Source organism: Schistocerca serialis, chromosome 1, assembly GCF_023864345.2.
Source record: "Schistocerca serialis cubense isolate TAMUIC-IGC-003099 chromosome 1, iqSchSeri2.2, whole genome shotgun sequence".
In the NCBI taxonomy this organism is placed as follows: Eukaryota; Metazoa; Arthropoda; class Insecta; order Orthoptera; family Acrididae; genus Schistocerca; species Schistocerca serialis.
In genome coordinates this window covers 686,779,244-686,795,578 of record NC_064638.1, presented here as the reverse complement: position 1 = coordinate 686,795,578, position 16,335 = coordinate 686,779,244, and the positions used below count along the sequence as shown (strand labels likewise).

The following is a 16,335-nucleotide window of genomic DNA, read 5'->3' as shown; positions in this document are numbered from 1 at the left end:
TATGATTTAGTAATGTATCATGTGTTGGTCTAAAGAGGCACTACTTTGTGTTTGTTACACATTGTTTGTACATTACGGTGCATATAAGTATCAATGGTGAGGCAATATAAATGTTTTCATAGCAGAGTCACGTACGATTTATTATTATTATTCAGATCTGAGCGACAAACTCTACTCTATAGTTACTTTTGGAGGTCAAAGCATTCCAAAAATTGAAAATAAAAACTTAAAATGTGGTCATACACAGAGGCTACAAACATTTTTAAAATGGTTAGCAAATATTAATGAGTTTCCACTACAAGGTTCAGATCTCTCGCTAGTTCATGAGGTATTAGATTGTTTCATTCACAGAATGAAGATCACGGCTGCATGTCTTGGAGACATCTAAGATCTTCTGTGACACAGTGATGGTGTACTTTTCGTTAAGATTAGAATCCCTGCATCTCACTTTGGTTCCTCATTCCGGAGATCGGCAGTAAGTTGTCGACTACTTCCGCCGAATCGAGCGTCCATCTCCTGATTTATCTGCGCGAACGTCTTGCCCTTGGTCTCGGACAGCAGGAAGTAGGTGTACACAGCGCCGCACACACACAGCACGGAGAAGGCCCAGAAGGACCAGTAGGCGCCCACGCTGTCCGACACCACCTGGAACATCTTCTTCAGGAAGAAGCCGTACAGCGCTATCACCGTCGTGTTGATGGATGTGGCGGCGCCCTTCACAGAGACGTGGTATATCTCGCCTATTATCGGGTAGAGGACTGAACCTGCGCCGAACGTGAAGGAGACCTGCAGCAGAAGTACAGACATTTACAAGTGAGTCCAGTCGTATATCGTTGAATCAGCAACAGTAGAAATGTAGCATAGGCAACGTCGATACTGTTAACATGACGTACTTAGATGGGGTAATAACAGCACCACGTGGTGGAGGTGGTAATAAGCTCTTTTACAGAAATAAACACTTCATAATTATTGTAACAGTGTGTCGACGAACATCGGGAACGACAAGAGAAACCCCATGATGGTAGACTGACTGGTCACTTGCCGTCAACGGCAGAAAAAGACAATGAGGAAACGGACAAGTTGGGATATCAAACAGATACACAAAGTCCAACGAGTAATTCGGAGAGACCGCACCTGATATCAAGAACCAACGTTGTGTTACAATGAGACAATAGCGAAGTGAATACACCTCTGAGGCCTGTCTCGCTGCACGGCCACCAGTTCTAATTGGCTAACAGAATGGTGTGTGACGACGCGGTCCGCTCCGCCAGTGCTCACGTATGTAACAGGTCTACCTAGGAGCGGAGGGAGGCCCAGTTCCTTGCTCTCTGGTGAGCTTTCAAAGTCGCTGGACTGGGATAGCAGATCTATTCACCTGAAACGAGTGCATATGGCTGGAAGCATTGTGTTTGTGAAGGGGAACTGTTAGTGTGAGGAACTGGGAGCATCCTGCATCATGCTGAGTCATGGCAATATGCGTGTCGTTTACTGTTGTTGAGGGCCGCCTGGAGCCCTACATGTCTATGTCCACCGAAACTGCTACAGGGTTTTTTGGGCACAAGTTACATCTTTTAAGTAGTGGGACAAGGAATGGTTACATTTCTAGTTCAGGCTGTACCTCTGCTGCTGGTGCAATCGGTAGATGTGGGTGGAGCTGATTTGTATGATGACACTCTACCCTTGTGTGTGTTGACTGATGTGTTGCGTCACTCTTGGGTGTTGCTGGTTTCTACGTTGAAACGTCCCCTTTGAAAAATTATACAAGACTGAGCTTAGCCTGACACACAATATTTTTAGCGCAATGCAATCTGACTTTCAGAAATCCCTACAAAAGAATGGCCCTGACTAACATTAACCTATGCATTTCACAAATCGCTTACCTCACAAAAATCTTGGTTACTCGAACTACTGCAATACAACGAGCACCACTACTGCCAGCTAAATAAAAGATTCAAACTACGGAAGGCACTAACTACTGATAGGGATAGTTAGCAAATGAAAGATATTAATAGAGAACAAACAATGTATTTACCTTAATAGTCATAATATATATAGCAGTTCATGACAAATTACAAAACTCCGCCATCTCTCTCCCCACATCCACCACTGCTGGCGGCTCACCTCCAACTGCGCAACGCTACGCGCTGTTCACATCCAGCTGCCGCTGCCCAACACTACAATGGCAGACAACAATGCAAACTAGCCACGGACTGCACATAGCACAGCCAGTCATTTTTCATACAGAGCGCTACGTGGCGTTACCAATAAGAAAACCTAAACAGCCAACTTACAACGTGTTTTTTGCTCTGTACGTCTGTGCGTACACTGCTGTTTCTTATGTGTATTGCCTGAGTGCGGTGTCAGTTTCCTGGGGCGTTGTGGCCAGGAGATGGAGTGTTTGCAGGTGTCTCCCAAGAAGAAGCTCTGCTGGGCTACGATTCTGGATGGGGGCAGTCCTGAACGAGCTCAGGAATAGTGTGAGCGCTACTGTTGTTGGTGGTAGGTCCTACTGATTTCAACGTTTACTACTTAAATGTTTACACCACACACTTGACTTTGCCATTTCAAATGGTTCAAATGGCTCTGAGCACTACGGGACTTAACATCTGAGGTCATCAGTCCCCTAGAACTTAGAACTACTCAAACCCAGCTAACCTAAGGACATCACACACATCCATGCCCGAGGCAGGATTCGAACCTGTGACCGTAGCGGTCGCGCGGTTCCAGACTGAAGCGCCTAGAACCGTTTGGCCAAACCGTTTGCCATTTCAGGATCTAAGGTGTTTTATGCAGTTTGATGTCCAGGACTACGTGAAATTCGCTGCCAAGAATTGGGGTCCGTTGTCCGCTATTATAAATTTGAGGAAGCTCCTCAATAGCTAGAATCCGAGTAGTGCATTTATTATGGCTCTTGTGGTGGACACTACGTTTGCCGCATACGGGAATTTAGCGTAGGTACGACTGTTAGCCTCACAGAGTCTAGAAATGGGCCTGCAAAGTACAAACGAATTCGGAGCATGTCAGGGGGCGATAGTCTGTGGTGGTGCTGCCCACTGCCGGCCAGCTGAACCACTGCTTCCTGTTGCGTGTGGCCAGTACGCCTGTCGTCTGGTTAGGGGCTTTCATCAGGACATTCCCCAGTGATTGCGTTTAAATAGTTGTAATACCTGAGGCCACAGAGTGGCCAGGATGGCAAAATGGTGTATATCTGTCTCAGCAACTGTTATGAGGACACTGTTGGTGACTCCTAGACAGTAGATGCGGGACGACATCTGGAGCTTTGATTTTTTTATTTTTCAAAATGTGCGAGGGCCACCTGTGGAGCACACAGCGCGTGACTTGTCATAAGATCATGTCGCAGCGTGTGCTTTCAGTAATTTGTGCAGCCGTCATGGAAAATCCTTCCAATGTGTGTTTCCTTTCTGTGTATATGGTGAAACATATCAGTATTTGTAAATAGCTTTCGGCATAAGCTAATCAGAAGGGACATTAAACAGCCACATAAAAACCATGAATCACTAAGGGGGTTAAAGTATCTTGTGAAAGGGAAATGTATCTTTTGGTAAGAACAAGTAGAAACCCTACAGTCGTTGCGCACTACAAAATACTCAAAATGACTAAGAAAGGTTATTAAAAAATCAAGAAACATGCACATAATGTCAGAAATCAGTAAGTCTGAAAACAGAGTTAAGGCAATATGGAATATAGTGAAGCAAGAGACAGGACAACCAACCACAGATGAGGATAACATTACTATTGTACTGAATGGAAGGGTTATAAATGACAAGTCACAGGTAGCAAATGTATTTAATAATCATTTCATAAGCTTAGGGACCAACGCTTCAAGAGAAATATCACAGAAATATGTCGAAGAAGTAACTCTCATAGCATTCCATCACATGAATGTACCACCAACTCCTACTTCTGAAATTAAGAGGGTCATACATTCTCTCAAAAATAAAAGCTCTTCTGGTTTTGTTGGTGTTTCCAATAGAGGACTAAAGATTTGTTCCCATATAAGTCCAGTATTGTTCGAAATATGTAATGCATCACTAACTCTAAGCATTTTTCCACAGAGACTAAAATAAGCCGTTGTTAAATCCCTGCCCGCATCTCGTGGTCGTGCGGTAGCGTTCTCGCTTCCCACGCCCGGGTTCCCGGGTTCGATTCCCGGCGGGGTCAGGGATTTTCTCTGCCTCGTGATGGCTGGGTGTTGTGTGATGTCCTTAGGTTAGTTAGGTTTAAGTAGTTCTAAGTTCTAGGGGACTGATGACCATAGATGTTAAGTCCCATAGTGCTCAGAGCCATTTGAACCATTGTTAAATCCCTCTTTAAGAAAGGTGATAAGAGAGATGTCAGTAACTACTGACGTATTTCACTGCTGACATCATATTCCAAAATTTTTGACAAGGTGATGTATTCTAGAATAGTATCTCACCTTGGCAACAATAACATCCTCAGGAAATCACAGTTTGGGTGCCAGTAGTGCTGCTCTACTGAGAATGCCATTTACACGTTCACACACCAGATATTACAAGCATTAAATAACAAAACAGCACCGGTAGGAATTTTCCGTGACCTATCCAAGGCATTTGAGTGTGTGAATCATAGTATACTCCTAGATAAATGGAAGTTTTAAGGGGTTGATGGTACAGCCAATATCTAACCAAAAGACTGCAGAAAGTTGTACTTTGTAGTAATTCAACCAACAGAATCCAGGGACATAATTCTGACTGGCGAGAAATCACGTATGGGGTCCCCCAAGGCTTAATCTTTGGTCCACTGCTGTTTCTCGTATATGTAAATTATCGACCGTCTAATGTACAACAAGCAGATTAGTTCTTTTTGCAGATGACACAGCATTGTAATCACTCCAAATATACATACAGAAATTGAAGTTCTCAAAAGTATCATTAACTGGTTTTCTGCAAATGGTCTTACTCTGAATTTCATAAAGACACATCATATTCAGTTCTGCACCTCTAGGGGTACTGCACCAGTAATAAGTGTAATACATGGTGATGAAATAATACATAGGATTGAAACTTCAAAATTCTTAGGTGTCCATATTGATGAGAATTTAAATTGGAAGAAACTCATTTTGGAACTCCTAAAACAACTTAGTTAAGCCACATTTGCACTTGAAATCATTTAAAATTTTGGGGAGAGACAAATAAGTAAATTGACATATTTTGCATGTTTTCATTCAATAGTATCATGTGGAATAATGTTCTGGGGTAACTCATCTTTAGGAAAGAAGGTCTTCATTGCCCAAAAACATGCTGTAAGAATAATATGTGGTGCTCACCAGCGATCATCTTGTAGACATCTGTTTAAGGAGTTGGGCATTCTGACTACTGCTTCACAGTATATTTATTCCCTTATGAAGTTTGTTGTAAATAATCCACTACAGTTCACATTGAACAATGACGTACATAATTACAATACTAGAAGGAAAAATGACATCCATTACTCAACATTAAGGTTGTCTTTAGCACAGAAAGGGGTGCACAACACTGCAACAAAAATTTTTGACCATTTACCCAGTGATATAAAATGTTTAACAGACGGCAAGGTAAAATTTGAAAATAAATTGAAAAACTTTCTCCTTGATAACTCTTTCTGTTCCTTAGAAGAATATCTACGTTTGTAATGTGTAAAAGGTTGTGGAGAAAAAATAATGTTAATAATATGGCGATGTTTAGAGTACAAATAGATGTACAAATTAATTTGCAATATGAATGTAAAATGACTCGTTCTACATCGTGAAAATTTATCGTGTAAAATGATCCATGGAACATGAAAGTAACTAAGTAACCATAAGATTTACTACTAGTCAAGGGCCAGGTCTGGTCCTGCGAGAAGGCCAGACAGAGCATCCGCATCTGTCTGTTGTGCTGTTACCTTGTGCTTAATTGCGGAATTGTAGGAGCTCAGGAAAAGTGCCCAGCACCTGTACTCATGTACTGAACATGTTTATCAGCCAAGCGCTTTAGTGACTGAGTGATATGGACCGCTTGTGGGAAGCACTTCGAATAAAAATTCACCTTTCCCAAATAGGCTTGCAGCTCCAGTAAGTTTTGAGGGTGGGTTAGGGAGGCGCGCCGGCCGTGGTGGCCGTGCAGTTCTAGGCGCTGCAGTCCGGAACCGCGGGACTGCTACGGTCGCAGGTTCGAATCCTGCCTCGGGCATGGATGTGTGTGCTGTCCTTAGGTTAGTTAGGTTTAAGTAGTTCTAAGTTCTAGGGGACTGATGACCTAAGATGTTAAGTCCCATCTTGCTCAGAGCCATTTGAACCATTTTTTAGGGAGGCGCTAGTTAGTATGTTGTGATCAGGGAGCTGGATCCTTTCACTGGTTAGTAAGTGCCCGATTTACTCCCCTAGCTCCTGGAACGCTGGCATTTGCCTAAAAGGCTCTTCAGCCCTGCGTCAAATAATGTGGTAAGTAGTGTACAAACATTTATTATGTTTTCCTGATGCGTAGCTCCCGTGACAATCGATTCGTCTAGGTAGTTAGTGCAATTGTAGACAGACATGGTTAACAGTTCCAGGTATCTTTGGAAGATTTCTGAAGCAAAAGAGGTCCTAAAAGGTAATCGCTTGTATTAGTACAGGCCAAAGTGAGTGGTAATATCTGCGATGTTTTACAACTCTTCATTACCGGTATTTGCAAATATGTGTCAGCCGTGTCGACCTTCTTGTGAGAAGGTCTTCTGGACATGGTAAAGGGTAGGTTTCTGCTTGTGCGTGGGAACTGATCGTTGATTTAAGGTCTCCACATAGTCGAAGAGAGCCATTGAGATTCTGCGTACCGCCATGGGTGTAGACCAAGCGTTTGTTTTAACACCAGCCTCATGGAGTCGATCGAGTTCCTGTTGAACGACTGTGTATAAGGAGACTAAAATCGGCTCTGCTCAGCAGAAATGAGGCACCGCGTCTGATCGCGAGGAAATAATAGCATGGAAATCTGTGGCACTTTCCAGACCAGATTCGGTGCAAGTGTGGATGTGGCACAGGCGATCGTCAAGTAGCTGGAGGAGTCAGCCTGAACTTCGTCTTTGATGGACGATACAAACAGCTAGAAGGCATCCAGACCGAAAATGTTTCAGTCTGAGTGACAATTTACAACAAATAGAGCTTATCAGAGACTGAGAATTGACACCAGAGGAGGGAGTGGGGGGGGGGGGGGGGTTGCGAAGGAGCTGAATTGTCACTCATTCCATGTAGGCTTTCACGGCCGGCGTCTTTATCAGTAAACTCTTCCGGGCTAAGTTGCCGTGGTCGATCTGTAGAACTTCTTCTCCCTGACGTTTCGTTCTCAACTACGGAGAACATCTTCCGAGGTGAGTCGACGACTGGCTGCTAGGAGCTGGGGCCGCCGCTTATATAGAGATCGTAGGGGGCGCCACCACACGTCACGTGGCGTCGATGTGCAGCTATCTCTGGCTATCGTCTGTTCTCTCGATTGCAGGCAATCGATTGTCACGTGATTGATGCAACGTCGACCGCCATATCTTATCCAATTTTAATCCTTCTTCTTTACGATTAAAATTGTATTGATGTTTGTGGATTTCAATTGCCTCTCTATACGTACGTGTATAATAGTGCGACGTCCTCGCTAGCACGCTTGTTTCACCAAATTTTATGTCGTGATCTCCATCCTTAAAAACATGTTCCGCTACTGCCGATTTGTCGATATGTCCCAAGCGACAGTTTCTTTTGTGCTCCGTCAACCGTGTATTGATGCTTCTTTTTGTAGTTCCTATGTAAACCCTGCCGCAACTACACGGAATTTTATATACCCCTGGGGTGGCTAGGGGGTGACGAGCATCTTTTGTTGATCTTAGGCATTCACTAATTTTCTTAGTAGGTCTAAAAATGGTCTCTACCTGAAACTTGGCTAGTACTTTTCCAATGCGATCCGTGATATTATGGATGAACGGAAGAAATACTTTTCCAGCTGATGGTTGTTGCTGTCTCCTATTTTTAGGCATTTTTCTATTTGGGTGAAGTGCTCGATTAATCTCGTTTTTCGTATAACCATTTTTCGCAAAGGCGATTCGTAAATGATTTAGTTCTTCTTGTAAGTAGCCTGGTTCACAAATATTATTGGCCCTATCCACTAGTGTTTTTATGACCCCCCTCTTTTGCCTAGGGTGGTGGTTTGAGTTCTTATGGAGGTAGCGATCAGTATGTGTACCTTTCCTGTAGACCTTATGGCCTAAGGGAGAAGAAGTTCTACAGATCGACCACGGCAACTTAGCCCGGAAGAGTTTACTGATGAATTGTCACTGTACACAAGCAGTGTTCGGGAGCATGCCAGATGAATTCGCAATTACGAATTCATCTGACGTGTTTAGTAACGGCTGTGGTAGCCATAGTGCATTGTCATCAGAATAACACCGGCACTGCAATATCGTAGTGTTCGGGAGGGTTGGGCTTAGCCTGGGAAACCTAGATGTGCATATGTTTGGAGGTTTACCAAGGAAACTGTAGCTCCTGTGTCCACCTTGAAACTGATGTATTTAGTTGCAGTTGTGGCTTGTTAGCTAAAGGACTGTCTGGGAGAATCCTTTCCGCCCTGCGATGCTTGTGAGAAATTGAATCTGATCATTCTGAAGGTTTACGGCAGACTGATTGGAGATGCCCGTATGTTCCACAATGAGTGCAGTGTGCGCAGTGTGCGCAGCTACCTGGAAACTCTACATGTACTGTGAAACTGTCTGGTCAGGACGGAAGTCCGCGCTTCACACACCAAAGAGATGCTACTGCCTGCTGTCGGGTATTTCCTGTTCCTGGGACAGCCATTGCTACTTACGGTGGGGCTATGAGGCTCCCGTTTTCCACTTACGCGATTTCGGAAGACTGCACGATTACCAAAATCTTCAAAAGATGAGATGTTAAATTTGATGGCTGATGTGCCTACTTTCAGACGGGGAGCCAACTGGACAACTACGTCTCTAACTGAAGATTTGGCATATGACATTTTGCATTCTGGGTTCGCACAACTGATATCTCAACGGTGACTTAAAATTTTGTAAGTCAGTCATCCAGAAGCGATACGCTTGATCAAGCCGTTTGTGGTAATGACGAAATTCGAGTCGCGATGCGACAACATGAAATCTTTACGAACAATAATCCGAAAGTAACTTGCACATTTCCTCGAATTTGAGAGCAACTGGATTTGAGAGACGTCCAAGGAAGCAAAATTTGCACATAACCGTAGGTACAAAATGCACCGTTGTGGAGCTATGGTACACAGAACGGGTCCGTCAGCGACGAGGACGCGCAAGTCAACACCGATGAAGAGCTGGGAGCAAAGTATTTGCGCCCACGGTAGTCATTTAGGAAAGGCCAGAAATTTTTCAATTGTTGATCCAATGTTTTCTGCGAAGCTGTGCCGATGTTGCAAGTACGTATTTATACATTTACTGTAAAATGCAATATCTGGGGACCCATAAGCGTTATGAAATTAATTTATATTTCTTTTTCATCAGTGTATTCTTTATAGTTACTGATCTACTTGTTAGGATGTGTATTTACTCATATCCTCCGTTCGTCAACAAGAGTTAAAAAATTTAAACTTCAGATTTAATAATTAAAAACGTGTCTCATGGTATCACATGACGACTGCCGTATTATAGAGCTGTGTATGTGGTGCATCTTATTGTTTAGACTAATTAATAACATTCCAGTATTTCAAGCGTTGTTGATTTAACAGTAAAGCTTTATCCTGGAAACATGATAGAAAACTGCGGTTAAGGGAACCAGGCACGGATATGGTCTCTGAGCGATAGCAATGGAAATACTAACGGTGACAGTGCTACTAAAACAGAATTACTAAACACACCTCACAGCCTTCCGAAGTTCTTTCACCAAAGAAGATGAAGTAAATATTTCAGAATTCGAATCAAGAGCAGCTGCCAACATGAGTAACTTAGAAGTACACATCCTCGGTCCGGATTGTGTACCAGTTAGGTTCTTTTCGGAGTATGCTGATGCAATAGCTCCATACTTACCAATCATATACAATGGCTCGGTCGACGAAAGACCCGTACCAAAGGACTGGAAAGCTGCGCAGGTCACACAAATATTTAAGAAAGGACCATATCACTAACGTCGATATGCAGCAGGACTTTGGAACATATATTGTGTTCGAACGATATGAAATACCTCGAAGAGAACAGTCTATTGATACGTAGTCAATACGGATTTAGAAAACACTATTCTTGTGAAACACAACTAGCTCTTAACTCATACGAAGTGTTGAGTCCTATCGACAAGTGATTTCAGATTGATTCGGTACTTTTAGATTTCCAGAAAGTTTTTGACACTGTGTCTCAAAAGCGGCTTGAAATCAAATTGAGTGCTTATGGAATATCGCCTCAGTTATGCGACTAGATTCGTGATTTCCTGTCAAAGTTCACAGTTCGTACTAGCTAATGGAAAGTCATCGAGTAAAACAGAATTGATTTCTGGCGTTCCCTAAGGTGGTGTTATAATCCCTATGCTCTTTCTTATCTTTATTAACGACTTGCGAGACAATCAGAATAACCGTCTTAGATTGTTTGTGGATGATGTCGTTTATCGCGTAATAAATTGCAAAACGACTTAGATAAGATTTCTGAATGGTGATAAAATTGGCAGTTGACCGAAAATAATGTAAAGTGTAAGGTCGTTCGCATGAGTGCTAAAAGGACTCTGTTAAACTTCGGTTGCGCGATAAACCAGTCAAATCCAAATGACGTAAATTCAGCTTAATATCTAGCAATTACAAACAACTTAAATTGGAAATAACACATAGAAAATACGGTGGGAATGCGAACTAAAGACTTCGCTTTATTGGCAAAACACTTAGAAGATGCAACAGATCTCTTAAGGTGACAACATTTACTAAACTTGTCCGCCTTCTTTTGGAGTACTGCTGGGCGGTGTGGAATCCTTACCAGATAGGATTAACAGACTGCATAGAGAAAGTTCAGAGAAGAACAGCACGCTTCATATTATCGAGAAATAGGGGAGAGAGCGTCATGGGCATGTTATGGGATCTGAGGTGGAAGACGCCGACCTACTTAGGGAGAAACGATTATCATAATGAAATAAGGGAAACCAAAGATCGCACGGCTCTTTTTTTCCGGCGTGCTGTTCGAGAGTGGAATAATAGAGAACTAGTATGAAGGTACAGATGTGAAAATTACCGAACTATCAGTTTAATAAGTCACAGCTGCAAAACACTAACACGAATTCTTTACAAACGAATGGAAAAACTTGTAGAAGCCGACCTCGGGGAAGATCAGTTTGGATTCCTTAGAAATATTGGAACACATGAGGCAATAGTGACCTTACGACTTATCTTAGAAGAAAGATTAAGGATAGGCAAACCTGCGTTTCTAGCATTTGTAGACTTAGAAAAAGCTTTTGACAATGTAGACTGGAATACTCTCTAACAAATTCTAAAGGTGGCAGGGGTAAAATACAGGGAGCGAAAGGCTATTTACAATTTGTACAGAAACCAGACGGCAGTTATAAGAGTCGAGGGGTATGAAAAGGAAGTAGTGGTTGGGAAGGAAGTGAGACAGGGTTTTAGCCTCTCCCTGATGTTATTCAATCTGTATATTGAGCTAGCAGTAAAGGAAACAAATAAAAAATTCGGAACAGGTATTAAAATCCATGGAGAAGAAATAAAAACTTTGAGGTTCGCCGATGACATTGTAATTCTGTCAGAGACAGCAAAGGACTTGGAAGAGCAGTTGAACGGAATGGACAGTGTCTTGAAAGGAGGATATAAGATAAACATCAACAAAAGCAAAATGAGGATAATGGAATGCAGTCGAATTAAGTCGGGTGAAGCTGAGGGAATTAGATTAGGAAATGAGACACTTAAAATAGTAAAGGAGTTTTGTTATTTGGGGAGCAAAATAACTGATGATGGTCGAAGTTGAGAGGATATAAAATGTAGACTAGCAATGGCAAGGAAAGCGTTTCTGAAGAAGAGAAATTTGTTAACATCGACTATAGATTTGAGTGTCAGGAAGTCTTTTCTGAAAGTATTTGTATGGAGTGTAGCCATGTACGGAAGTGAAACGTGGGCGATAAATAAAAAAATGGTTCAAATGGCTCTGAGCACTATGGGACTTAACATCTGAGGTCATCAGTCCCCTAGAACTTCGAACTACTTAAACCTAACTAACCTAAGGGCATCACACACTTCCATGTCCGAGGCAGGATTCGAACCTGCGACCGTAGCGGTCGTGCGGTTTCAGACTGAAGCGCCTCGAACCGCTCGGCTACACCGGCCGGCGGACGGTAAATAGTTTGGACAAGAAGAGAATAGAAGCTTTCGAAATATGGTGCTACAGAAGAATGCTGAAGATTAGATGGGTGGATCACATAACTAATGAGGAGCTATTGAATTGAATTGGGGAGGAGTTTGTGGCACAACTTGACAAGAAGAAGGGACCGGTTGGTAGGACATGTTCTGAGGCATCAAGGGATCACAAGTTTAGCACTGTAGGGCAGCGTGGAGGGTAAAAATCGTAGAAGGAGACCAAGAGATGAATACACTAAGCAGATTCAGAAGGATGTTGGTTGCAGTAAGTACGGGGAGATGAAGCAGCTTGCACAGGATAGAGTAGCATGGAGAGCTGCATCAAACCAGTCTCAGGACTGAAGACCACAACGACAACAGTATGAAGGTGGTTCGATGAATCCTCTACTAGACACGTAAGTGTGTTTACATGCAGATGTAAATGCGCATGTAGTTTGAACTGTTCAGCTTAAACAAATGTCTTGTGCTCACTGAATCAGAGAGTACGCTGTTTAGAGTAACAAGCTTTGGCTGGAACAAATTATGTTCAGTTCATACACCTTGTTATCAAAAATTTATCCGCATCCCTTGTAGACTCAGTAAAACTATTTGATAATATAAATAGAAACAGTCTTCGAACATTTTTGAAATGATAGCTCACTCCACTTTCGAGTGTGATCATAATTACTAGGCGCGCGGTCTCGGTCGCCTCGCCACGGTCCGCGCGACTCCCCCCGTCCTAGGTTCGAGCCCTCTCTCGGGCACGGGTGTGTATGTTGTCCTTAGAATAAGTTAATTTAAGTTAGATTAAGGGAACGATGACCTCAGCGGTTCAATACCATAGGAACATATTACAAATTTCAAAAATATAATTACTATAAAATAGACAGTCGAAGGGGCAAAACATTGTCCTTTCAGAAATTTTGTGCGACTGAGGTACCTTCCTAAAGACAAGTAATTAAAGTAATTAAGCTTGGGCAGTAATAGTAATGGTATGTGATGCAACTATTGGGTAAGCAAAGGTGACGACTGCATGCCAGCGGTACGGGGCAGTCTGTATTTTCTAAGGGATTTTTTTTTTTATGAAGTGTGATTTTAATATGTACAATGATGATTTTGTTCATCGGATGGCCTGGTGATGGTACTTGTTGCGGAAATTGGTAGACATTAAACAAAATAAGAGCGCCATTATAGACTAAAGCAAATTTTTTCCCAATAAGGGATATCCCAGCAAATTAACGAGAGTCTTAAAGAGTCTACGAACAAAATTGAAACCCTTAACTAACACAGGAAAATAAAGAATAATGAAATTATAATAAACGAAGGGTGTCCGTCCAATATTATCTACTCTTTTTTTTTATTTACGTATGAAATACGTTACCCAAAATTTGAAGGAAAGTGAACGTAAGGGTAGCAAAGTATTAAAAGAGGTTATTTTACATGATTTTGTTTATGCAGATAACACCTTGGAACGCTGATGAAAGGAATGTAACTAATAATACACACGTCACTATTTGCATCATCTGCTGAATCAGTGCAGTGCTGAGATATCTAAAACTAAAGTTCAAATAGTGATTTTTGGGCAAAGATCTGGTCGGAACCAAAATCAATCGTTGGTAGGATAATACTGGTACAAATATCTTCCTTTAGCTGCTTGGCCTGTCGTAGACACTAATAAATAGGCCTGTCTAGAAGCAAGAGAGACCCATTTCATAATAATAAGTTGCACCATTCAAAATATGTTGAAAAATGAAATTAGACAAAAATAAGTGAAAAATTTAAAAAAAATGAGGCTAATTTAGAGCTTTATGGGAGTGAATACTGGCTACGTGTAAGAATAGCAGTAAGTAAAACACGAAATATAGAAATGAAAAATGAACTATCACTCTGCAGCGGCGAGTGCCCTGGTACGAAAATTCCTGGAATATTAAATCTGTGTGCCGGACTTGGACTCGAACCCGCAAACTTAAGCTTTCGCAAGCAAGTGCTCTATCGACTGAGCAATGCACGCACGACTCGCGACCCCTCACAACGTTATTTTCTCGCGTACCTCATCTCCTATTTTCCAAACTGCACAGAAGTTCTCCTTGTGGGACTAGCATTCCTGAAAGAATGCATATGCATGAAAACAATAACAATATGTTTCGTTTCAGGAGCGCTAGTCCCGCAAGGTTTGCATGAGAACTTCTGTGAACTTTGGAAAGTCTGACTTGAGGTACTGGCGGAAATAAAGCTGTGAGGGTGGGTTGTGAGCCGTGCTTGGACGACTCACTTGTAATTTGCTAGGAAATTTCGTACAGAAATCAAATTACTGAATGCAATGCATTGTTCAAAGATACACTACAGACTCACTTATAACTGTCTTTCCTCGTCTTAAGCTTACTGCAGTTTCAGCGTTTTTCGCCAGACGCGTTCACCTTTATTTACAGTACGAATTATTTTCATTGATCACTCTGGAAATACGGTATACATAATGTACTTACTGTTAGTGATTTTTCCTCTTGGATGCACATTCTCAAGTCCACAGTTTTTCCCTTATTATTACCGGAGACTGAAGTCGAAAAATCCTCGTTGCAGTTCACCCCGGTTAACAACAAAAGAAATACGTAACATTGGACTTCAGAACATGCAAACAAGAGGCAAAAGGTTCGAAAGTAAATTGCACACCAAATTTGTACAGAAAAACTCTTTTTAATCTATTAATAACAAAATGCTTAAATGTTTTTATGTATACCACATTTTCCAGGATGACCACTCTTTAAATTGCAGTGAACTCAAGGATGGCAAACAAACAATAATTTCGATTCAGCAGCTTCTGCGAAATATGACCATGCGAACAAACATATTATTAGACTACAAAATAAACGAAACTCTCCCACACGAGCTGACAGCAGTAGCGATTGAATGTAGAAGAAATAAAAACGTGCTATTAATTAGTAGAGAGGGGGGGAAAGTACACGACCTCTCAAATTTGCATTAGCTTATAATCTGGTAAATGGGAGAAGTATGTGAATAGCTGAATACAGTAGTGCAGAGAATCTGGTGACGTAGGTCTTAACGTCTATTCCACGAAATGAGAAACTAATTTTTTTCCACTAAAGATTATTGTTTTTTAGTTACGATGCTTGTTCAGATGTGTTTCATCTAAACACCAAGGTATCGATGTTGCACGAAAGTAAAGACATTTCACTGCCCAAAAGAGCACATTGAAAATCTGTATCGATTGTAACACACCTACAGTCAAAGTGCTTTCTCTGTTACCCGAAGAGGCGGCCACTACTAGGCCTGTCGGATTTGTAGTCACAGCAGCCGAGATCTGGCACCCACAGAGTTCCTTTTGCATATAGACTACCACGTCGGCATCTATATTTGCACTCTGTAAATATTATCTAGATGGTATGTTTATTGTGTGGTGTATTAAGATTTCTTTCTGATCTATACTCTGAAGGTGTGCGAGAAAAACGATTGTTTTTACTATATTCACGAAGGAAGCAAATTTAATTGAATCAATCTGGGATCATATGGATATCTTGTGAATAAAGCCGTCAACACCTCTTAATATATTTCTTTATTAATGCTGTCATTTCGATTACTGTCATCAGTTCAAAAATTAGAACTTGTAAAACCACATTCAGCATCTGTGTCAACAAAACTTATGCCTAATCGGCCGTGGACTAAAAGGTCCGATGCTGAATCATATTTCAACTTCATATTGACAGAAGGAGATGATAGCCTGTTGTAATTTATACGGGATCAACAGTCACTTCCTTTGTCCTACGAGGGAAGGAAGATTAGGGTCAATATATTGACACAGGAAGGATGTGGAAGGAAATGGGCCATGGCCTTTCAAAGAAACCATCCTGTCATTGTCCTTAGGCGAATATGAGTCCAATGACTAATCACCACATCACCTTGCTCGGTTTTATCCCGTGACGTGAACATCAGCGCATAACGGAGGTAGCAGAAACGTAGTACAGGGAATCTTAAACACGATTTGTTTAGTGGAATTTTTTTTAGAGGGATACTA

General features: G+C 41.8%; 1 protein-coding gene across 1 annotated transcript in view; it reads right to left on the bottom strand.

Moving 5' to 3' along the window:
• Positions 1-444: 444 nt before the first annotated feature.
• The window catches only part of LOC126424951 (facilitated trehalose transporter Tret1-like), a 32,893-nt gene continuing 17,002 nt past the window's right edge, over positions 445-16,335 (bottom strand). The window contains exon 3 of the mRNA XM_050087852.1: positions 445-786. Within this exon, the coding sequence (XP_049943809.1) occupies positions 445-786 (342 nt within the window). The remainder of the gene's footprint in view (positions 787-16,335) is intronic.